General features: G+C 40.1%; 1 protein-coding gene across 1 annotated transcript in view; it reads right to left on the bottom strand.

The window, feature by feature from the left end:
* slc66a3 (solute carrier family 66 member 3) overlaps positions 1-22,734 on the bottom strand; it is a 32,962-nt gene extending 10,228 nt beyond the window's left edge. The window contains exons 1-4 of the mRNA XM_073056921.1: positions 22,395-22,734; positions 8,744-8,826; positions 7,835-7,904; positions 4,362-4,419 (exon numbers count right to left, since the gene is read on the bottom strand). Coding sequence (XP_072913022.1) covers positions 4,362-4,419; positions 7,835-7,904; positions 8,744-8,826; positions 22,395-22,540 — 357 coding nt within the window. The 5' untranslated portion in view covers positions 22,541-22,734. The remainder of the gene's footprint in view (positions 1-4,361; positions 4,420-7,834; positions 7,905-8,743; positions 8,827-22,394) is intronic.
* Positions 22,735-26,195: the final 3,461 nt, after the last annotated feature.

Below are 26,195 nucleotides of genomic sequence, written 5' to 3'. Positions count from 1 at the left end.
ACTGATCAAAATTTACATCAATGCTATGTGATAGTAAGAAATAGTTTGAGCAAAAGAAAAGGATGGCAAATAGCCAGAAAGACTGACAGACCAATTATATTGAATAGAATCAAATTATCCCAATGTTACTTTGCATAAATTAGGATTTTTCTAATTATTTTAGCAGAGTATGGTAATATTAATATCAGAACAGCCATCATAAAAAACTGCCTCTGACGATCACTGAATTCACAACAGTAGGAAAAATTTGCACTTTGTTTAGCTGAAGATACATGGGAAAGCAAAACACTTTGCCAATCACTCTCTCCTGCTCTCCATCTCATCATGGACTTTCCCTTCTGTTCTTTCTACACTACTCTCCCCAACATAACCACACACAGACACACACACACACGTGTTTGAGCAAAAGCTGAATTGACAAGGAAACTCTTGCACTGACTAATAAGCTGAATTGTTACACCAAATATTTACTGATATTAATATATCAGAAAATATATATTTACTGCAAACAAGGCTCCAAGTTTGGTCTAATCAGTGTAGAGTTGCAACATAATCTCCCAAATCTTATATTCTATGATGCAATTTATAAACTCTCCCAAATTTGTAGTGTATCAAACTGAAAATTTGAGAACTACCACTTCCAAACCATCTTCTGTGCAGTTTAATTTATTAACTTACATTTATAGATGATTTAAAAAAAATATGTTTAGCTCCATATTACAGATGAATTTAGGAGTCAGAGCCAAAGCAAAATGTTTAGGGTTTTTATCTTGCTTGCCTCTACTGAAGATATTTACAAGCAGCTCAACATCAAGCCATCATCCCACTGACAGTTGTTCTGTTCAATCTTTCCAAGTGAGTGTGAGTACACAATATTAAACTGCCTTTACAAAATTTTGATGCTCAGAGCAAACTACATATGAAGACTAGAGGAAACAATAAGATACCGGAATCTTTCTGACTTTTAACATTTACATCAAGGTTTCTGGTTACATCAAGCTTTCAGGATGCCCGTCACTTTGCACAGATCTTTAAAAAACCTATTATTAAATTTATTATTATGTTTTGTATTTGCAGTTTGTCTTCTTTTGCACATTGGTTATTTGCCCATCTTTGAGTAGTTTTTCATTGTTTCTATTGTGTTTCTTTGTATCTGCTGTGAATACTCACAAGAAAATGAATCTCAGGGTAGTATGCACTTCGATAATAAATCTTCTTTGAACTTTAAAATTTCTGATTATATAATCAGAGCCTGTGCTCCTAGTTCACTGTTTTTCTTATCATATACATGACATGGACTTTGTACAAGTTGCACAATTTCAAAGTCGGTTAATAAACAAAAACTTACTCTGACAATGAATGATGCTACAGAAGACTAGTTGGATTCTGCAATTCAATGCACTAACTTTGAAAAGAAACACTGAAGAGTAGCATACAAATATCTTGAGGGTGATGCAAGAACAGGGAGTTCAGGAGAGTACACAAACCCTTGAAGGTAATAGGGCAAGCTGAGGCAGTTGAAGTTATGAAATACAGTAAAACTCAGATAATCCACTATTCAGTCATTAGGAAATCCTAGTGGTTTCACAGATCATTCATCAGGTACAATTTACCCTGTTCCCTGTCCGCTGGCTGGGTGTGGGTTTCTGTGCTTCCCGTCCACTCACGAGAACCCCAGGTCCTCTGTTATCAAATACCCATTTGGGCTCAGTATCCTTTGAACTCACCTGCTTCTGTTGGCCCCACTCCATTAAAATTTACTGTTTCTGGTGCTTGCTTGAATTTTTAAAAAATCTGCTGTTCAACTGAATTCAAAATAACGAATTTGTGCAAACACCCTTAAGCATCAAATACTCTCCACAATTCTGAACAGCATATTCTAGGAAGGATGTCAGGACCTAGGAAAATGTAAAGGAAATGCCCATCACGGGGATTCCAGGGATGAAAGAATCCAGTATTGAGGGAAGACAAAGAAGATAATCCTTGTTAAAGCAGAGATTAAAATGGAGACCTAATACAGAAATTCAGCATTATCAAGGGTATAGAGGACCAAACAGAAATCCTAGGAAGGTTGTGAAAGGAGAAACATAGATAATTCTCTAGAGTGACTATGGGAAATTTAATTTAGTGAGGGGGTGAATGGCAGGCAAAGATATATTAGGCACATATTCCTGTTTTCCAGCTGTAATCAATTTTAAAAAGAGGATTAATTTCCCCCTCCTACAACACTTCCCCAACTATTTTCCAGTTTCAGGACAGGGAGTCTGATGATGGTACATCTTCCAGCTCCATGTATTGATCAACCAACTTATCAAAGCCTATGGTAGACTGCTTGTCAAATAGAGCAGGACAATCTGGGACCAAATTCCTTTAATCTTTTGGTTTACTGTGTTACTGGCACAAGTACAGACCTGAATGAAATCTCCCTTATAATATTCAAAATTTACAAGAAAAACTGCAAACAGTATTAATGCTGATTAACTATTTCCATTGTACTGAAACATACTCTCCATAGAGAGTTATGTCAAACACTTAAGACCCTCGCTAAGCTATGGAGGTCAGAAGTTAAAGGAAAATCACTTCACTGCACTTTCACTAATTTCTCAGTCTTGGTACAGGAACTGCTGATAGCACAATCATCAGGATTCTGAACTAGCGTGAATAACTTCAATCACAACTATTCTGAACTGGTTCTATAACTTAAAGACTCACTTTTAAGGACTCTTTACAAGATGTTCTCAGTTTTACTTTATTGTGTGCACACTGTCTTCTTTTTTACATTAGTTGTTTGTCAGTCTTCATTTATGTAAATTCCGTTGTATTATTTTTTGTGTAAATGCCTGCAAGGCAGTGAATCTCAAGGTAGTATATGGTAACATATACATACCGTGATAACAAGTTTACTTTAAAATTAAAAATAGATTATTCTTTACTGACACAAAGGAAGCTACAGTCCTGAAACTCTAATCAATGAGAGGAAAATATTTTAAAGATAGGTCACAAATTCCTCCTGATATGCACCATTTTCTGGCCTTGAAAGTGAGCCCCCTTCCATTTCCATAGCTGATCTTCAAATCCTAATCAAATTTCTATTACAGGAGTCAAATAGCAATCAGGCTGTAGAGACAGCGAGACAATTTACTAACCTCTGAAAGCCATCATGACCTACTCTAGCAGAATAGGAGAAACAGAAGGAGGAAGATTTAACCATTCACCACCTCAGTAATATGTAATAAAACACTGCTGTCAATGTGCACACAAGCAAGTCGGCTTTTATTGCTAATTGTGTTGGGATAAATATAGGTCAAGTCAACAGAAAGTCATTGCTACCCTTTCAAATGTGCCTTAGAATATTTCACCTGTGGAGAAAAGAGAACCTTGGTTTAACATTCTCTCTGAATGACAGAAACTCACACAATATAGCCCAGGAACCTCTGTTTGTATTAAGCTGCTCAAACCTCTGGAACAAGCAGCAAAGGAGCTCAATAATAAGTGGACAAAGATCCAGCAGTAACAGATATATATTTCTATGCTTTAGAAATATTAAAAGTGCTTGCAGAAAGACATTTCTGAAGGAAGGCACTACAATGGCCCAATATTGTTTGATTACATGCACGTAAACCAACATTTTCAATTTTCAAAGGGATTTCCCATATTTAGCCACATCTTCAGGGGAAAGGAAGAATAATGATCCAGAATGTAGAATAATTATTATTTAAGAGGGCTCACTGAAAAGATAAATTGCAGCACTTTGGTTGTAAGGACAATGCTGTAACTGCTTTAACTGAGTGAAAATGATTTACAAGCTTCCATGGGAACCCCAAGTTACATTCCATTCTGTATTTTAAAAAGCTCTTTTCTTGAAAGTGATCAGTTCCACACATTTTCATTACACTCATTTTAGATAGTGTTTATGGCCTTTTCTTCTCCCTTAGTGTGTCTACAAATTTTTACTTTGACACCTCAAGCAAACTGCTGCTTACAATTGAACAATATGGCCCATCCTAGTCTGCTCAGGCAAGAAGAGCAGACAAAGATTGAGATTTACTGAGCATTTATTAATGTGGAAATGTTAAATATCCAAAGAAATTTAGCATCTCAGCCTCACTATCAATTGATTTTACAGCAACTTTTGGTTCTCCAGCTGTAGATGGGCTGATGATCTATCACTCTCCGTCATCTGAACCTAATTATTTAGGATATCTCAAATGAATGGATTAGTCTGTTTAAAAAAACCCAAAATAAACAATATAATAAATACAAACACATGTAATACACTATTCAATATGTTTCCACTGTTTGTAAAGAGCCACCTCACAAATGGCATCTGCAATTCACAAACTACTTAATGGAATACTTACCATAGCCAAGTCTATAATTAACTTATGGACTGTTAAAAGTTGCCAGCCAATGATAAATCTGGACATTGTTTAGGTAGAAATTAAGAAAGGAATTTAAGTTGAATATAATATGCACATAGAATACTAGCTAAGATTTCTCCCCCAAATATTTTCGAGAACACTCTACATACTGAAGTTCTGAGTAAAATCTGGCAGACTAAGATATTAAGCACCTAAATTTGTCCCTCTTTAGAAAAGATGTAAAAAGGAAAAACATGACAATATGTAATTGATCTGATTCAAGCTAAAAGGCTCAATCAATTTTCACTGTTTTGATTTGAATCTTGTCCTTATGTACAGTTTGAATTTATTTCATTCTTTTTATTTGCATCACTTACAGGAACATTCCATACCAAATAACGTTATATTTCTAAAGTTACAAAAACATTCATATTTTCCAAATCATCCAGAAAGTTATGACCAAAACTCAATTATAAATGTTGCTCTGTTAAATTGAGTGTTCTGAAATAAATATTTTAATGAGCTCTTGCTTCATCATTACAGACAGAATCTGCAACATGTACTTCTGATCAAGTTATCATCAAAAGGATTGCATGGACTGATTTCATGATTGAGATATGGAAATCACTGGCATATATTGCTCATTCTTAAGGCCATGCATAGTGTGGGTTAGTGGTGTTTGCTGTATTGAGTTTACTATTTCTACACTGAATTCAAATTCACCAGTTGTCACGCAGGTAATCTAAACTCACATTCTCCGTATTATCAGTTCCATGCAACTAATATTACCTGAAACATATTGTGTCTAACTTTCAGCTTTTAGGTTTGGTATTGCTTTGTAAAACCAAATTAGAATTTGTAGTATTTATTGCACTGATAAAACACAAACTCTAATCACAAATGGACTACACCCTTGTGTTTGAGGAATCATGTTTTTTCTATTTCTTCATAGAATATAAAGGAAGGGGTTGGATCTGACTATTTAATTCTTAGATTAGAATGTTTAATTGATATTTTCTTTGGAATTTAACAATTAATGATCTGCTTGTATTTTAAGTCATTACTTATATGCATGTAACTGTTTATAATGCTTCCTAGTGGTTACAATTTGTTTGTGCAAGTTCATTGTGTTTCCCTAGTGATTATGCAAAGTATTATTCTGAATAGATCTGGATGCAACTTTGTTCTGCATTGGTTGAATAATGGCTTTCTCATTGTTTAACTCTTATCTACAAATTTGAATTAAATTTTTCCTATCTATGGGTTTAAAATAGCTGCACTGCAAGACAGTACCATCTTAGCTTTCCCTTCATTTAATAGACCTCTGTCACTGTTTCCATTTTCCTTTGTTCTATCAATGTTAAATAAAATGATCATGAAGCAACAAGTTTTGCCCCCCCGCCCTTCCCTGATTTCTGAAAGAACCCTGGATTGTGACATCAGAATCCAACAGAGGTTTGCTATCTGACAACCAATCAACCTCTCAGTACAGTACTTCTATGTCCTTCCTTTTGTTATTAGCTTTTCACTTGTCCTCCTCCAAATATTTTGCATTGGTTTATTAACCTCTTTCCTATATCCACTCTATTCCCATTCATCATGCAGGTCTGCACCACTCTGCCTATTTTCCTAATCTTAGAATGAGGCCCATATTAGCACTTCGCACTGTAATTGAAGGGCCTCCATTATCCACCATTTATTAAAATTTCAACTAAAACACAGTACAAAATAATTTAATATCTCCCAAACTTTTGCATGTTAAATCAATATTCTTATATTATGCATTCACAGTAATATTTTTACATGAATAAGATTAACTCATTTGCTTTGAATAAACACCACTCACTCCCTCAGCACCACACCATCTAATAGCAAGTAAAGTAATTTTGAAGAATTTACTCTTGTCGCACAGCCAAATGCAGTAAACAATGTTAACCAGCAAGGTACCAGCAAAAGGAAACAACATAAATAATGTTATTATCCTTTGGTAATTTTAGCTAAGGTTTGACTTGATCTGCAGCACAAAAAAAGTCTTCTTAAAACTGTGGGCTCCTTCAGATTTTACTAAAAATTTATATGGAAAGAATATATCGGGGGTTTTTAAACAGCTAGCATTTGATGCTCATCATGGCTCAGTTAGCACAGGGTGCATCCCACTTCAGCACAAATATCCAGACTATTATTCTCAACAAGTTCATATTTGTGTTTCAGTTTGCTGTTCCCTGCACATGAAACATAATTGCATGATGTGAGCCTTGCAGTGGAACATATCAAAGTCAGAGTTAAGTTGTAGCTCAGCAGTTTTCAGCACTAGGGATGAGGAATGAGGTCAACTACGACTGATTTTACATTTCAGATTTAAGAGTTTGATGTTTGGTGCTCGCTTACCTTTGAATTAGAATTTTGTGGCTTCAAATCTCTGTGCTGAATCTTGAAGTATTCTAAACTAATTTTTTAATGCTGTACTGGTAGGAGTATTAAAATGCCAGTGGTGTCAATTTTGAAAGACGTGATAAGTTGGGTCATAAACTACCCCATAGCCCGATTAAAAAAAAACCCAGCAGGTTTGTACTCTCAAAATGCTAGAAGAACTCAGCAGTCAGGCAGCATCAATGGAAAGGAATAAACAGTCAATGTTTTGGGCTGAGACCCTTCATCAGGACTGGAAAGGAAGGGGGAAGAAGCCAGAATAAGAATGTAGGGAGAGGGGAAGGTGATAGACAGGTAAGGGGAAGAGAAAAGGTAGTAGAGGAGCCAGAGTGTGGAATGGAAAAGATAGAAGGGGAGGGGGAGAAATTGCCAGAAGTTTGAGAAATTAATGTTCATGCCATCAGATTGGAGGCTACCCGGACAGAACATGAGGTGTTACTCCTCTGACCTCAGTGACAGTAGAGGTAACATGACATAAGCCAACATGTCAGAATGGGAGTGGGGATTGGAATTAAAATGGTTGGCCACCGGGAAATCCTGATTTTCACAGACAAAGGATTCAACAAAGCAATTCCCCAGTGGGACCACTCACTCTGGCTTCTCCCCCCTTCCTTTCCAGTCCTGATGAAAGGTCTCAGCCCGAAACGCTGACTGTTTATTCCTTTCCATTGATGCTGCTTGACCTGCTGAGTTCCTCCAGCATGTTGTATGTACTGCTCTGGATTTCCAGCAATTGCAGAATCTCTTCCGTTTAGGATTGTACTCTAACCAGTATTTATTCCTCAGTCTTTATCACTACAAACAGAGCATCTAGTTACCGTCATATTGCTGCTTGTGGAAGCTTGCTGTTGAAAAATTGGCTGCTACGTCGCAAAATGTCTATATATTTTATAAGTGCTTTGTTGGCAGGTTCTGAGATTGTGAAATAACAGAGTTTCTGGAACAATCATTTGATAAAATAATTTAAACCACTACAATGGACAGTTGAAAAACAGAATGAGTTACACAAGGATCCGTCAAGTACAATAAAACTAAAAGGATACAGTATTGCATAGGGTAAGGCTGTCCCAATGTTTCCATTGTAAAAGAGAACACACATCAATAGAACAGCATCTACAAAGACAAAAGATGGCAGCATTAGTCAACATATTACAGACAAGATTGGCACAAATTTGTAACTGTCTCTCGCTAATTATTAATATTTTGATTACCATTAATCCAACCAGCAAATAGCAATAAAATTGATTCTGTTGAAGAACACTAAATAAAACCAATCTTCTCTCTTTCAAATGTTGACTGATCATTCATACATCTCTTCCAGGTCTCATGCTAGATAAATTCTTCTTATTTTGTAGGCCAATTGATTTCTTCAACCTTTAAGCAAGTGTGGGGGCAGATTTGAAAAATCATCTCCTATATTTAACTTTAAAAATAACTACCATCCTTTGTCTCTTTATTCCAAGTTGCCACATCTTTTTGGACAAGGCTGCCAGCCATTGTAGGCATCTGGTAAAACAGCAAGACAAAGTCAAGTCCAACTCAAATAAAGCTAAGCTATACCTGTGCAGCAGAAGCCACTGGGCATGGGACTGAGTGTGGGTCAGCAACAGGAAATGAGATGCTTCGGCAGCTGTCATAAACACCAGATCTATTTACATGCAAATCCCATTTTGGCCAAGGATCAGACTTAACCTTCAGCACCTATAGAATATAGTGCTGCTCATCCTGCTAGACTTGTATACCCTTCACAGTCCTAGCAATAGAAATAGCAGCTGCTGAGTACATTCAGCTCCTATGACTACCATATTCTCAACTGGATTCACCTCATTTTCTCAGGCATCCAGTGTGGAGGATCCTTTTTAACTTTTTCACAATAGAGTAGTTCCTCCCTCTCCCTGATCCCCAAAACCTCACTGTTCGTTGTACTTACAGTTTGCTAATTTATAGATTACCTTGTGCAATTAGAATTGGATACTCCAAATACGTTGCGAGAGGGTATTCATAATAAGTTTGGTAAGTCAGAAATACTAGAAACCTGAAATAGATCAAAATCAATTTTATGGTCAGTCGATTTGAGTTTCCAGTTTTAAAATCCAAAATATTTTCCACGCTAAGGATGAAAGCACTCCAATTACTTAAATGGTTGGCAATAACTTGAGAAAAGAGTTAGGAAGGCAGTTTGACCATTAATCAGGATGTGGGATACAAATTTCAATGGGAAACAGAAAAGGCATATAATAAGACAATGAAATGATAGTCATAAGAGATTTCAATATGCAGGTAGATTGAGAAAATTAGGTTCTTGCTGGATCCCAAGAGAGGGGGTTTGTACAATGCCTATGAGATGAGATTTTAGAGCACCTTGTTGTTGAGCCCACTAGGGAAAAGGCAATTTTGGATTGGGTGTTGTGTAATGAACCCGATGTGATTAGGAAGCTTAAAGCAAAGGAACTTTTAGGAGTAAGTGATCATAATATGACAGAATTCATCCTGCAGTTTGAGAGGGAGTAGATAAAGTTAGGTGTATCAGAATTACAGAGATGTGAGAGAGGAACTGGCCAAAGATAATTGGCAGGGGACACTAACAAGGATGACAGCAGGACAACAGTGGCTAGAGTTTCTGGGGTCAATTCAGAAGGAACAGCATAGATACATCCCAGCAATGAAGAAGTATTCTAAAGGACAGGTGAGGCAACTATGCCAGATAAGGGAAATCAAAGACTGCATAAAAGAGGCCATATAATATAGCAAAAATTAGTGGGAAACTAGAGGATTAGGAAGCTAGAGGATAGAGAAAAGATAGTATGAGCAACAAATACAAATATTTTTTCAGATATATAAAGAGCAACAGAGAGGTGAGGGTTGTTATCAGGCCGCTGGTAAATAACATTTGAGAGATAGTAATGGGTATAAAGAAATGGCAGGTGAACACATCAGGCATTTTGCATCATTCTTCACTATAGAAGACACCAACAGTATGTCAGAAATTCAAGAGTATCAGGAAGCAAAAGTGAGTGTAGTTGCTATTACTAAGAAGGCACTTAGGAAGCTGAAAGGTCTGAAGTTAGCTAAGTCACCTTGGACTACATCCCAAAGTTCTGAAGGAGATAACTGAAGAGATTGTGGTGACATTAGTAATGATCTTTCAAGAATCACTAGATTCTGGAATGGTGAAGGAGGACTGCAAAATTGCAAATATCGCTCCACTCTTTAAGAAGGGAAGGAGGAAGAAGAAAGCGAATTATAGACCAGTTAGCCTGACTTCAGTGGTTGGGAATATACTGGAGTCCATTATTAAGGAGGAGGATTTGGGGTACTTGGAGTTGCATGATAAAATAGGCCTAAGTCAGCATAATTTCCTCAAGGGGAAATCTTGCCTCACAAATCTGCTGGAATTCTTTAATGAAATAACAGGCAAGATTTGGAGCCTTTGACAAGATTCCACATGGAAGGTTAGTTAAGAAGATTCAATCGTTAGGTCTTAATATTGAAGTAGTAAAATGGATTCAACAGTGGCTGGATGGGAGATACCAGAGAGTAGTGCTGGATAACTGTTTGTCAGCTTGGAGGCCGGTGACTAGTGGTGTGCCTCAGGGATCTGTACTGGGTCCAATGTTGTTTGTCATATACATTAACGATCTGGATGATGGGGTGGTAAATTGGATTTGTAAGTATGCAGATGATACTAAGATAGGTGGCGTTGTGGATAATGAAGTAGGTTTACAAAGCTTGCAGAGAGATTTAGGCCAGTTAGAAGAGTGGGCTGAAAGATGGCAGATGGAGTTTAATGTTGATAAGTATGAGGTGCTACATTTTGGTAGGACTAATCAAAATAGGACATACATGGTAAACGGTAGGGCATTGAGGAATGCAGTAGGACAGAGTAATCTAGGAATAATGGTGCATAGTTCCCTGAAGGTGGAATTTCATGTGGATAGGGTGGTGAAGAAAGCTTTTGGTATGCTGGCCTTTATAAATCAGAGCATTGAGTATAGGAGTTGGGATGTAATGTTAAAATTGTACAAGGCACTGGTGAGGCCAAACTTGGAGTATTCTGTACAGTTCTGGTCACCAAATTATAGGAAAGGTATCAACAAAATAGAGAGAGTACAGAGAAGATTTACTAGAATGTTACCTGGGTTTCAGAACCTGAGTTACAGAGAAAGGTTGAACAAGTTAGGTCTTTATTCTTTGGAGCGTAGAAGGTTGAGGGGGGACTTGATAGAAGTATTTAAAATAATGAGGGGGATAGATAAGAGTTGACGTGGATAGGCTTTTTCCATTGAGAGTAGAGGACATGTGTTGAGAGAAGGGGCAAAAGTTTAGGGGTAACACAAGAGGAAACTTCTTTACTCAGAGAGTGGTAGCTGTGTGGAATGAGCTTCCAGTTGAAATGGTAGAGGCAGGTTGATATTGTCATTTAAAAAAAAAATTGGATAGGTATATGGACAGGAAAGGAATGGAGGGTTATGGGCTGAGTGTGGGCCAGTGGGACTAGGTGAGAGTAAGTGTTCGGCATGGACTAGAAGGGACGAGATGGCCTGTTTCCGTGCTGTAATTGTTATAAGGTTATATTGACAAAGAGTCAATTGATGCTGTTTACTTGGATTTTCCAAAAGTCTTTGACAAGGCGCCATACATGAGGCTGCTTAACAAAGTAAGAGCCCATGGTATTACAGGAAAGATACCAGCATGGATGGAAGACTGGCTGACTAGTAGGAGGCAAAGAGTCAGAATAAAGAGGCCTTATCCAGTTGGATGGGGTCGGAATTGGGACTGCTTCTTTTCATGTTATATGTCAATGATTTGGATGAAGGAATTAATGGCTTTGTGACCAAATTTGTAGATGATGCAAAGAAAGGTGGAGAGGCAGGTAGTGTTGAGAAAACAGGGAGTCCGTAGCAGGACTTGGACAAATGGGAGAATGGACAAAGCGGCAGATGGAATATAGTGACGTGAAGTGTATGGTCATGCACTTTGGTCAAATGAATAAAAGCGTAGACTATTTTCTAATCAGGGAAAAAGTTTTAAAAATCAGATGTGGAAAGGGAGTCCTTGTGCAGGATTTCCCTAAAGGTTAACTTGCATGTTGAGTCAGTGGTAAGGAAGGCAAATACAACATTAGCATTCATTTTGAGAGGACTAGAATACAAGAGCAAGGAAGTGATGCTGAGGCTTTATAAGGCATTGGTCAGACTGTACGGAATATTGAGAGCAGCTTTGGCCCCTTATCTAACAAAAGATGTGCTGGCATTGGAGAAGGTGCAGAGGAGATTCATAAGAATTATTCTGGGACTGAATGTATGAGGAGCATTTAATTGTTCTGGGCATGTACTCGCTGGATTTTAGAAGAATGGGGGGGGGGAGGAATCTCACTGAAAACTATTGAACACCAAAAGGCCTAGATAAAGTGAATGTGAAGAGGACATTTCCTAGAGTGGGTGGGTCTAGGACCAGAGGGCACAGCCTTAGAATAGAGAGACATCCGTTTAGAACAGAGATAAGAAGGAATTTCTTTAGCCAGAGGGTGGTGAATCTGTGGAATTCATTGCCATGGACAGCTGTGGAGGCCAAGTCACTGGGTATATTTAAAGTGGAGATTGATAGGTTCTTTTTTTTGTCAGGGTGTTGGAGGGTACAGGGAGACAGCAGGAGAATGCGTTTGAGAGGGATAATAAATACCGTGATGGAAAAGTGGAGACTTGATGGGCCGAGTGGCCTAATTCTGCTCCTATGTCATATGGAAACTTAAACATTAATTAAATATAAACAGTTACAGCTGCCCAACATCCTCATTCTTTTAGTTTTTCTCCTCATTCTGCTTTGACTGTTAAAAAGAGCGAAAAGTTTTAACAGATTTTAACATTTACCAGATTTTCTCTTTACTCAATCACTACTAAATCTCAATGATTGACAAGTCTGGAGGGCACAACCGGTTACTACAGTTCATTATATCTAAACCAGAATTCTAATCCTATCTAGAATGACAGGGGAGAGCCCCTGAGAACAAACCAATCTCATCCCATGTGGCTTCACATCCTAGAATCTGCTTTGGGCTCACAGATCAAGGAGTGTGCAAGCAGCAGTCAGCAGTTCACAGAAGCCTCAATCTTTAGACCGTTGATGCTGATTGTTCAAATATATTACAGGATAGGCATTTTATATTTAAACACCCAAAAACCTGGACCCAGGAGAGTTGCTTTAACTCACGATGTTACATTTCACTACCTTCAGCAATATGTTTCCCCCCATTTCTAGCCAGTTAAGCAAGATCTTTTCATCTTGCTTCTGTGATTATGTAATTAAAATGGCTTTGAAATTTGATGGTGTTCAAAATATATCAGGAAAACAACATCCCTACTAGTGCGAATTATGAAAGGAAGTGCCTTGCCCATTTACACAGAGGGGAGGACTTAACAGGAATTAGTACAAAATAGTGGTGTTTACATGTTTTCATGCATTTAAAAAAAACACTACCCCCCCCCAACTCCCTACTGTAACTGCTTGACCCACTGAGTCCCTCAAACAGATTATTTCTTTGTAAAGTCAGTACATTTCTAGGTTTGCATGTCTGATTTCTCTCTTTACAAAATAAGACACAACAGCTGATCTCCTGCCTCTTCATCATTCCTAACTTTAATCACTTCACCCCAAGCCACTATGATTTTATCTGTCAAGAGCATGCACTCAAAATTTTCTTTCTGAACTCTTCTCTCTCTACCCTTTATTCTTCAGCTAACACCTCTTAAAATTAACTCTTTGACCGTGCTCTTCTCTGTTCTAAATCACACAGAATGTAACATGTTATCAAAATAATTTGCAAACACCTCTGGTCAGTCCTTGGTGTTAAAGTGCAATAAAAATGCGATTAATATCACAATTACGAACAAGCATTTCACACCCTGACTCTGCAACTTGAGAGTGGACCAGCCTTGCATTCAAATAGGTCACTTCTTTCTCCACTTAAGCTTATCCAATCATCAGGGATCTTCAAATAACTCACAGAGAGAACCCTACTTTTCCTGTAACTCAGGGTTCCCAACCTTTTTTTTATGCCATAGGCAGTACTTTTAAGAAAGGGGTCTGTGGACACCAGGTTGGGAACCCCGCCTATAATCAATTCTCTCACACACACCTATGAACTCCACCTAACTAGAGGCAATTTAAATCAAGTCAAGATTACTGACATGTACACCTGATCAGTCTGAACCTACACAATGCACAAAACAAATTATACAAATCAGTGAAGGGAAATAAGATTGTGCAAAACAACATTAGTGTTAAAACAACACCAATATTCATCTATTAAAGTTAGTTTTCTCTCTTATTTTTCCAATATTTTTGATACTTCTGTCAATCAACTCAACAGATTTGAAGAGGATCTTGGCAACTGTCGGGATGACTTGCAGTGGATTGAAAAGCTTGAGCGTGTAGATATTAAGAAAGAGGATGTGCTGGGGCTTTTGGAAATCATCAAGTTGGATAAGACTCCAGGACCAGATGAGATGTACCCCAGGCTACTGTGGGAAGTGCAGGAGGAGATTGCTGAGCCCCTGGCAATGATCTTTGCATCATCAGTGGGTACGGGAGAGGTTCGGGAGGATTGAAAGGTTGCGGATGTTGTTCCCTTATTCAAGAAAGGTAGTAGAGATAGCCCAGGAAATTATAGACCAGTGAGTCTTACTTCAGTGGATGTTAAGTTGATGGAGAAGATCCTGACAGGCAGTATGTATTAACATTTGGAGAGGCATATTATAAGGAATAGTCAGTATGGCTTTGTCAAGGGCAGGTCGTGCCTTACGAGCCTGATTGAATTTTTTGAGGATGTGACTAAACACATTGATGAAGGTAGAGCAGTAGATGTAGAGTATATGGATTTCAGCAAGGCATTTGATAAGGCACCCCATGCAAGCTTATTGAGAAAGTGAGGAGGCATGGGATCCAAGGGGGCATAGCTTTGTGGATATAGAACAGACTTGTTCACAGAAGGCAAAGAGTGGTTGTAGATGGGTCATATTTTGCATGGAGGTCGGTGACCAGTGGCGTGCCTCAAGGATCTGTTCTTGGGCCCCTTCTCCTTGTGATTTTTATAAAATGACCTGGATGAGGAAGTGGAGGGTTGGGTTAGTAAATTTGCTAATGACACAAAAGTTGGGGGTGTTGTGGATAGTGTAGAGGGTTGTCAGAGGTTACAGCAGGACATCGATAGGATGCAAAGCTGGGCTGAGAAGTGGCAGATGGAGTTCAACCCAGATAAGTGTGAGGTGGTTCATTTTGGTAGATCAAGTATGATGACAGAATATAGTATTAATGGTAAGACTCTTGGCAGTGTGAAAATCTGAGTCCATAGGATAGTCAAAGCTGCTGTGCTGGTCGACTCTGGTTAAGCAGGCATATGGTGCTTCAGCCTTCCTCAACTGTGAGATTGTGTTCAAGAGCTGAGAAGTAATGTTACAGCTACGTAGGACCCTGGTCAGAACCCACTTGGAGTACTGTGCTCAGTTCTGGTCACCTCACTACAGGATGTGGAAACTATAGAAAAGTTGCAGAGGAGATTTACAATGATGCTGCCTGGATTGGGGAGCATGCCTTATGAGAATAGGTTGAATGAACTCGGCCTTTTCTCCTTGGAGCATCGGAGGAAGAGAAGTGACCCGATAGAGATGTATAAGATGATGAGAGGCATTGATTGTGTGGATAGTCAGAGGCTTTTTCCCCATGGCTGAAATGTCAAGCATAAGAGGGCACAGTTTTAATGTGCTTGGAAGCAGGTATAGAGATGTCAAGGGTAAGTTGTTGTTGTTGTTGTTTTTTATTTTTTTTTTTACACAGAGAGTGGTGGGTGCGTGGATTGGGCTGTCGGTGACGGTGGTGGAGGCGGATACAATAGGGTCTTTGAAGAGACAACTGGATAGGTACCTGGAGCTTAGAAAAATAGGGGGCTATGGGAAACCCTAGGTAATTTCTAAAGTAAGTACATGTTTGACACAGCTTTGTGAGCCAAAGGGCCTTTATTGTGTTGTAGGTTTTTTTTTCTATTTGTTGGAACAGTTAGCCCTTCTCTTTCTCAATCTATGAACACTATCTCAAACCAAACTCTATCTCTATACCTCCTCCCCTCTGACCTCCCTTCCCCCCTCCCAAACCTATCCCTGATCTCTCACACATTTCACAATGGTTTTTGCCTGCTGTCAGCTTGCAGGCCTCACCCCCATCCTTTATACAGGCAAACGAGAACAATTTAAAATCCATTATTAAAATTGTTTCATGGATTATCATACACGAGGACTGACTTTGTTTTTGGCATCCCATTGCTTTATCTTAACTGTGCCCGTCTAAATTTAGATGAAACCTTTCCACTTGCAACATGTCAACAACCTTTCAGTAAACAAACCATCAGATTTAAAAATACTTCTCGTTATCCTGTCCTTTTGGCCATGTAGACTCTATCCACATGCTTAATTTTGAGAAAATGTTCTGCATAAAAATCCCTGATCTAAATGTGAAAAGGCTATCCACAACTGTGCATTACTAATAATAATTAATTATACCAGTACAGCAAACCACTAACTTAGTCCAAATATGAGGGGCACTCTTTACTGCAAATGAGAACAGTTCTTAGACCGTTCTTTATGATGCTGGCAATGTCCATCACCTTTAAATCAAATTTACTTTCCTATCATGTGCAGGAAACAAATCAAAATACAATTTTGGAAGTTCTTCCTCACATCTGGTATGCAATAATGTTTTTTTTCTACTAAACACCCCAAGTTTCATAATATAATGTTTATGAAAACACTAGTACCAAACAGTTCTAACAAATAGGTAATTTTTTTTCTACACAAAATCAAAATTTAAAAAGTTCTTTGGTTTTAAGCACACACTGAGGAAAAGCAATATCAAACGATATGTGGCAACCTCTCAGTTAAATATTCCATTCTTGTTTAACTACGGCACGTCAATCAGATTAAATACGCAAGTGATTTAAAAGAACCATTTTGTTCTGAAGGGCTGACAATAAAATACTAACAAGTACTAACAAGACAATACAAAGTATGTTTGATAGAGTAATCCGACTACAGAATGTCACAATAAGTCCACATTTTGGATATTCTCACAAACAGGTGTAAATACAAATCAATATACAGAAAAGCTATGATGATCTTTTATTGGACCATTCATAAATTCAGAGGATCTGGCTCATCAGTTGTCTTTTGTGTTCACTTTTGGCACGCTGGGCCCCAATTCCTGAGTTACATCTTTCAACTCACTAGGCCACTGGTTCTCTGGTTCCCTTCAGATTCACAAGGGCCCAATTTTCCAAGCTGACTTACCTGGTTCTGTTTAACCCACTTATAGAAATATACTGGAGCTTCGCTTCCTTCAAATTTAATATCCAAGAGAAGTGAATTAGAAGTGTGTTGGATTAATAATTGCAAAATAACCCGACAGCACCAAAATCTGGGTGTGCTGAATTTATGGTGTTTCACTGTACTGGCATGTTGTAACCCATCTTCAAATTCTAAGGGAATCAAGTAATTATGGATATCATGCAGATGAACAGGGCCACTTCTGCTTTTATTACTTGTTTTCTTCTGAAATGTTCAGAAATTCGGGACAGAGCCAATTTTTTTCTTCAGCTCGACTCAGCTTGATTCATTACAAAAACAGTATGTAGCAATCTCTGTGTTTAATGCATCCTTCCTGTTAAAGTTTTTATTTCACAGAACTGTTTTGTTCCAAAGGGATAACAATAAAATATTGCCACTAACAAGGCAATGGAAAGTATTGCTTGGCAGAATAATCCTGACTTCATTAATTCCATATTCTGTTTATTCTCACAAATATGTCCAGCAGTTTAACCCTGCAAACAGTTCTCATTACACCTTCTGATCATACTGAATTTGTCCTGAATGAATAGAAAAGGACTGTCACAGTTTAACCAAAGATTTCAGTAACTTAAAAAGACAAATGTAGAGAAATATTTATCATTTGTTTAGTGAGTTCATATTTTTGAGTGTAAAGACCAGCATGGTTAGAATCAAGGATACAGTATTGGTGCAGATGTATGTAGGTCAAAGTTCAAAGTAAATTTATTATCAAAGTAAATATATGCCATCATACACAACCCTGAGATTCATTTTCTTGTGGGCATACACAATAAATCCATAATAGAATAATAACTATACCAGAATCAATGGAAGACTTGGGCCTTCAACCAGTGTGCAAAAGACAACAAACTGTTCAAATACAAGAAGAAAGGAAAATAATAAATAAGTAAATAAATAAGCAAGCAACAAATATCGAGAACACGAGATGAAGACTCCTTGAAAGTGAGTCCATAGTTTGTCAGAACATTTCAGTGATGGGGCAAGTGAAGTTATCCCCTTTAGTTCGAGAGCCTGATGGCTGAGGGGTAATAACTGGTCCTGAACCAGGTAGTGGGAGTCCTGAGGCTCCTGTACCACCGTACTGACTGCAGCAGCAAGAAGAGAGCATGACCCGAGTGGTGGGGGTCCCTGACGATGGATGCTACTTTCCTATGACAGCGCTTTGTGTACGCCCTTAATGGTGGGGAGGGCTTTACCCTTGATGGACTGAGCCGGATCCACTATGTTTTGTAGGATTTTCCATTGAAGGTTGTTTCCATATCAGGCAGTAATGCAACCAGTCAATATACTCTCCACGACACATCTATAGAGGTTAGTCAAAGTTATAGACATCATGCCAAATCTTCACAAACTCCTAAAGAAGCAGAGCTGCTGCCTGCTTTCTTTATAATTACACAGCTGTGCTGTGACCATGACAGGTCCTCTGAAATTATAACACCAAGGAATTTAAAGTTGCTGACACTCTCCAGCTCTGGTCCTCTGATGAGGACTGGCTCATGGACCTCTGGTCTCCTCCTCCTGAAGTCAATAATCAGCTCCTTGGTCTTGCTGATATTGAGTGAGAGGTTGTTGTGATGTCAACACTCAGACAGATTTTCAATCTCCCTCCTATAGCCTGATTCATCACCACCTTTGATTTGGCCAACAACAGAGGTGTCATCAACAAACTTGAATATGGCATCGGAGCTGTGCTTTGCTACTCAATCGTAAGTGTAAAGCGAGTAGAGCAGGAGTCCTTGTGGTGCACCTGTGCAGATGGAGTTCCTGGGAGATGTTGTTGCCAATCCAAAATGATTGGGGTCACTGCAAGTGAGGAAATCAAAGATCCAACTGCACGAGGAAATACTGAGGTCAAGGTCTTGCAGCTTATTGATTAGTTTTTAGGGGATAATAGTACTTAATGCCACGCTGTAGTCAATAAAGAGCATCCTGATGTATGTACTTTTGCTGTCTAGATGTGCCAGGATTGAGTGATGAGGCAATGAGATGGCATCTGCTGTGGACCTGTTCCACTAGTAAGCAAACTAGAGCAGATCCAAGTCACTTCTCAACCTCTCAAAACACTTCATCACTGTGGATAACAACTGCTACCCAACACTGGTCAGTGAGACAGGTTACCACTTTCTTCTTAGGCACCGGTATAACTGAAGCCTGCTTGAAGTAGGTGGGTACCTCAGACTGCCAAGGTGAGAGGTTAAAGATCTGGACATAACTTGGAAAACGTGTAGCTCAGGTGGTTGGTGCATGGCTTGAGATGTTCTCCGGTCTTGGCAATCCACTTGCAAATGTTTTGTCACCATGCAACAAGGCGTCATCAGTGAACACTCCATCCAGTTGATCAGAATGATACTGTCAGAATCAGATCATCACTGACATATGACATGAGATTTGTTGTTTTGTGACAACATAATCTATAAATTCTGAACATGGTAGCGTTCATCCAGAAATCTGCTGCTGGAGGGTAAGAAGCCATTCCTGAATCATTGAGTATGGACCTTCAAGCTCACGTAACTCCTGCCTAATAGTGGTATTGGATAGAGGACAGGTCGCTGATGGCAAGTATCTTTAATGATGTTTGGTGGCTTCTTGCAGCACCACCTCTAGAAAATGTTCTCAATGGTAGGGAGGTTGTGGCCATGTTGGGAGCCAGCTGGGTCTCCAGCCCTCTGCAGCCTCTTGTGCACTGGAAGCTCCATTCCTGGCTGCACACAACTCGTCAGGGTGTCCTCCACTACTCATCTACAGAAATTTGAAAGAAGCATTGGTGACATACCAGATCTCAAACTCACCAAAGTGGAGCCACTGGCGTGCCTTCTTGATTGCATTAATGTGTTGGGCCCAGGATAGATCTTCTGAGATGTTGAAGCCGAGGAACTTTAGGCTGCTCACCCTTTCCGCCATTGACCCCAGTGAAGACTGGTTTGTGTTCATCTGACCTCCCCTTCCTGAGTGCAAGTTTGCTATTGCGACACTACACAACCAGCTGATCTATCTCACTCCCGTACACTTCCTCATTGTCATCAGCGATTCTGTGGTGTATTCAGCGAATTCATAGAGGATGTTTGAGCTGTGCTAAGCCACACCTTCACCATGGCAGAAAGAGCAGAGCAGTGGGCTAAGCACGCATCCTTAACGTGCACCTGTGTTGATAGTTAGCAAGAAAGAGTTCTTATCACTCATCCACACCAATGATGGTCCCCAACAAGAAAGTTGGAGATCCAGATGCAGAATGAGGTACAGAGACCTAGCTTTGTTATACCTATTGAGCGAATTTGGGGTTTTATTGCAAGTGGTGACTGATAAATAGTAGCCTGATATATATTTTGCTGTTGTCTAGGTGCTCCAGAACAGAGTAGAGAGCCAGTGAGATTGCATCTGTAGACTTGTTGCAGTAGCAGTAAATTGCAGAGAGTCCAGGTACTTCATCACAGTAGGCAGGAGTACTGAGACAGCTCACCCACCTCTTCTTAAGCACTGGTATGATGGCTGCCCTATTGAAGCAGGTGGGAGGCTCTGATTGCAGCAGTGAGGGGGTTGAAGATGTCCCAAAACACTCACACACCAGTTAGTTGGCACAGGGGGTTTTCACAGCACTGACAAGTACACCATCGGTGCTCAACAGCTTGTGAGGGTTCACCCTCTTGAAGGGTGTTCTGAAGTCCGCCTCCGGGACAGAGGTCACAAGGTCACCGGATGCTGTGGGGATTCACACAGGTGTAATGTTATTCTCGCTTTCAAAGTGAGTATAAAGCCAAAGAGCTCATCAGGGAGTGAAGCACTACTGCCATTATCCTGCTCGAATTCACCCAATAGGAAATAATGACATGCAAACCCCTGTTGTGCATCTGATTCCAAATCTAGTTTCACTTGGAGGTGCCTTTTCGCTCTGATGATGGCCTCCCGTAAGCCATACCTGGACTTCTTGTAGGACTCTGGACCGTAGTTCTTGAATGCCACAAGCTTCATTCAGGGCTTCCGGTTTGGGAAGACTCAGTGTGTTCCTGAAGGCACACACTTATCCACAGTGACTGCCATGGCATATTCACTCATATCCAAAGAAGAATGCAACCTGTTGGGCCCACTCTGCAGCAGCTAATATTAATTTTTTTTTCAGATTACACAGGATGTGGAATCTTTGGAAGGGGTGAATAGGAGATTTACCAGAATGCTGCATATAGAAAGCACGTCTTATATAGAACCATAAAACCATAGAACATTACAGCATAGAAACAGGCCCTTTGGCCCTTCTTGGCTGTGCCGAACCATTTTTCTGCCTAGTCCCACTGACCTGCACCTAGACCATATCCCTCCATACACCTCTCATCCATGTACCTGTTCAAGTTTTTCTTAAATGTTAAAAGTGAGCCCGCATTTACCACTTCATCTGGCAGCTCATTCCACACTCCCACCACTCTCTGTGTGAAGAAGCCTCCCCTAATGTTGCCTTTAAACTTTTCCCCCTTCACCCTTAACCCAGGTCCTCTGGTTTTTTTTATCCCCTAGCCTCAGTGGAAAAAGCCTGCTTGCATTCACTCTATCTATACCCATCATAATTTTATAATGACGTAATGCTGTAATGTTATAATATTTTGTCTTCACTCAACTTTGCTCTCAATCCTCATGTTACCCGATTCAAAAAAAAACCTCTAGATTTCAGCCTTGAATATACTCAAATATTGAAGGTGGAGTGCCTCCGTGCAAAGTACCGTCTCCTTTCAATTCTATTTTCTGTATACTAACTACATGGTCAACTTTTAACTTTAAATGTATTCCAAGAATGAAAGTCATACTCAAATCAGCCAGGCTCTATCCTTGCGAAATGACATTCCAAAAGATTCAACACAAAGTTTTAAACGTGTAACTTTACAAAACCATCACTAAGACGGAAGTGCAGAAATTAATGTAATCTCCAGATCACATCTCTGAAAGGGATGTTCAATCTCACCTTACCATTTGTAACTACGTTCAAGTACGTAATATTTTAACAAAAATACATTTCAGTTGGTTTCTAGATAATATTAAGTAGGGGTTAGCCGACATGGGTGTGCTAAGGTCACGGGCAATGAGCAGCTCAGGTGCCGGTGGCTGCTCCAGGTTTCCACGCTCGCCCGGGCCGCGGCGTGTGTTCTCCGTCAGTTCCCGGGAAAGGATCCGGATTAGGAGCCCGCTACTCACACGGCCGGTTACCCAGCCCGGCGTTCCCTTCACTCACCCGATCAGCTCCAGCAGCAAACTCCGGACGCTGAGTCCCCGGGCATTTTTTGCGTGAATAACTGTAACAATTTGCGGGAACTTCAGCACCATGCACACTATTAAAGTGGTGGAGTGGGCCAGTATCAGCACAAACTCCAGCTCCATCGCGACACCCCTAAAGTTCCAAACCGCTCGGTGTCGAGCACTTTCCTTTAAAATTAATGGAAATAAAGAAGGTTTTCCGGATACGCCTTGAAACGAATTTCGGCCTTTAGCACGACCCGTACGCAGCCGAGGGGAAAAAAAATGAACTTCAGCGACAAGGGAGAAAAGTGGAAGAACCGATCAGAAACCGAGCTCAGTGGCTCCGAGCGGCGGCTGTGCCGGTCTTTGCAGTTAAACGCTCAATTCGAGGAAGTGTAACTTCTCTAGAGATTCCATTGGGCAACTTTTAACGGGCCATCTTGACAATACTTCCTCCCACTCTGCCTTTTCTAAGGTGTCAATTCCTCGTTTCTTTTTAAATCGCATTTTATTCCTCACAAGTGTCTTTGTTCTTCCCAAACAGGGTTGCTGACAGCTTCTCATTTATTTCCTATATTTCTGTTCTCACTCCCGCTCCTCCTCGGACAGAACTGAAACACAGTTCCCCTTGTGTTCGCCTATTTCCCCCCCAGTCACCTGCGGCGCGCCGCAAGGCTGTGTGCAGGTACTTGTTCTATGCATGTACAGTAATTGGGTGGCTAAGTACAACGCTAAGGCCATACTTAAGTTTGCTGATGGCACCGCTGTTGTTGGGCGAATCAAAGGTAGTAATGAATAGGTATATAGGAGGAAAATTGTAAATCTAGTTGAGTGGTGTCACAACAGCCTCTCACTCGTCGGCAAAACCAAAATATTGATTATTGACTACAGGAGGAAGAAAAAGTTCAAAAGTAAATTTATTATCCAAGTACATACATGTCACCATATACAACCCTGAGATTCATTTCCTAGTGAGCAACTCAATAAATCCAATATCCATAATAGAATCAATGAAAGACCACACCCAATGGGGTGGACATACAGTGTGCAAAAGACAACAAACTGCAAATACAAAAGAAAAAATAAGAAATAATAATAATAAATCAATAAATATCGAGAACATGAGATGAAGAGACCTTGAAAGTGAGTCCGTGGGTTGTGGGAACAGTTTGGTGATGGGGCGAGTGAAGTTATTCCCTCTGGTTCACAAGCCTGATGATTGAGGGGTAATAACTGTTCTGGACCCTGGTGGTGTGAGTCCTGAGTGTCCTGTAGCATCTTCCTGATGGCAGTGGTGAGAGGAGATCATGACATGGGCGCTGGAGGTCCCTGATGATGGATGCTGCTTCCTATCACAATGCTCCATGTAGATGTGCTCAATGGAAGGAAGGGCTTTACCCATGATGATTGGGGCATATCCACTATTTTTGTAGGATTTTTAGTCAAGGGCATTGGTGTTTCCATACCAGGCTGTGATGCAACCAGTCAATATCCTCTCCACCACACATCTATAGAACTTTGTCAAAATTTTAGACATCATGCTGAATCTCTGCATACTTCTAACAAAGTAGAGGCACTGCCATGCTTTCTTCATAATTGCACTTACATTCTGGATTCCGGAAATGATAACATTGAGGAATTTAAAGTTGCTGACCCTCTCTGCCTCTGATCCCCCGATGAGAACTCTGGTTTCCTTCCCCTGAAGTCAGCTCTCTGGTCTCGCTGACACTGAGTGAGTGATAGTTGTTCAGAGATCGATGAGCCAATCCTCATTAGGAGATTGGAAGCGGAGAGGGTCAGTAACTTTAAATTGCTTGGCATTATCATTTCTGAGGAACTGACCTGGGACGAGTGCCATCACAAAGAAAGCACAACAGCACCTCTACCTCCTTAGAAGTTTGCATAGATTGACATGTCATTTGACAAATCTCTATAGATGCACAGTGGGTAGTATCCTGGCTGACTGATTCATAGCCTGGTACAGAAACACCAATGTCTGGGAATTGGGAAAGTGGTGGATACGGCCCTCTCCATCACTGAGCACATTTACAGGGAGCATTGCCACAGGAAGCATCCATCATCAATACCCCCCACCATCCAGGTCATGCTCTCTACTTGCTACTACCTTTGGGAAGGAGGTACAACAGCTTTAGGTCCCACACCACCATGATCAGGAATAGTTATTACCCTACAACCACCAGGCTCCTGATCTAATGTGGATAACTTCACTCACCTCAATGCTGAACTGACTGCACAATCTATAGACTCACTTTCGAGGAGTCTACAGCTTCTGTTTCCAGTATTATCTTTTATTTGGACATTGCACATAGGTTGTTTGTCAGTCTTAATTTATGTATAGTTTTTCATAAATTCCTTTGAATTTCTTTATTTTCCTGTAAATGCCTACAAATTGTCACTCAAGTTGGTATATGGTGATGGGTACTTTGATAATAAATTTACTTTAAACTATGATTGGAGGCCTGTGATCAGTGGCATGCAGCAGGGATCAGTGTTACTGTAGTGTGCCATCTCCTATCACCAATATGGATGAGAATGTGGAAGGCATGTGGATGACACCAACATGGATAATATAGTGGACAGCAAAGAGCATTACCTAAGATTATAACAGCATCTAGATCAACTGGGGAAGTGGGCCAAGAATGGCAAATGGAATTTAACTCAAACAATTATAAGATGTTCCGCATTGGTAAGTTAAACCAGGGCAGGATTGATGCAGGAAACAGTAAGGGGCTTGAGAGTGTTGAGAGCACCTTAGTAATAGAGTAGACTAAAAGTGGAAGCATTGAAGAAGGCAGTGGTGAGACCATACTTGGTGTGCTGTCCTGGTCACCCAGCTTAAGGAAGGATGGCATTAAAATGGAAAAGATGCATAAAACATCTCAAGTAAGTTATCAGGACTGGAGAGTTTGAATTATTAAGAGAGGCCAAGTAGTTTGGGACCTATTTTGCTGCAGCAGAGTAGGCAGAAAGGTGACATTATTGAAATGTATGACATAAGGAGGGGCATAGAATGGTCACAGTCTTTTTCCTATGGATAGGTTTAAAAGGGATCGGTGGGGCAACATTTTTGCACAGTTTGTGATGAATATATGAAACTGTATTCGTATACAGTTGTAGGGACAGGTGCAACCACAAAGCTTTAAAGGCATTTAAAGTTTTGAAACAGAGACACCTCTTTCTCCCTTATTAGGGAGAGAGAGAGAGAGAGAGAGAGAGCCTGTGGTATGTCAGATACTGGGTGAACGAGTAGTCTTTGGGGTACTGCAAGTCTGTATCTTTGCTGCACGCTTGACTGTTTGGTGGAGGGTGCCGATGCTTTTGTTTGATGGTGGGGGGAGGGGGATCTTTTCTTGCAGCCGCTTACGTGCGGGAAGGAGGGGAGCTGGGGTGGGAGGGGCTTTGGAGTTCTAACATTTAACTGTCATTCATTTTTTGGGGGCACTCTGTTTTCGTGGATGTTTGCAAAGAAAAAGCATTTCAGGATGTATATTGTATACATTTCTCTGACATTAAATATAACTTTTAAAGCTTTGAAATGGGTACATGGATAGGGAAGGTTAAGAGGGATGTAAGTCAACACAGGTAAATGAGACAAGTGCAGGTGGGCAACTTGGTCAGCATGGACAAGCTGGGCCAAAGGGCCTGTTTCTGTGTTTCTTTTTAAACATAAAGCCTCCTCGTGTATGACACAATGAAGACCTATGCACTACTAGTTATGTGGCTCATGATTCTAATGTGCCAGCCAAGAATTCTGGGCTGCATACATGGAGCATCA

The sequence above is a fragment of the Hemitrygon akajei genome, chromosome 9 (genome assembly GCF_048418815.1).
Source record: "Hemitrygon akajei chromosome 9, sHemAka1.3, whole genome shotgun sequence".
Classification (NCBI taxonomy): domain Eukaryota; kingdom Metazoa; phylum Chordata; class Chondrichthyes; order Myliobatiformes; family Dasyatidae; genus Hemitrygon; species Hemitrygon akajei.
The sequence above is the reverse complement of the archived record's forward strand: the minus strand, read 5'-3'. Positions and strand labels throughout refer to the sequence as shown.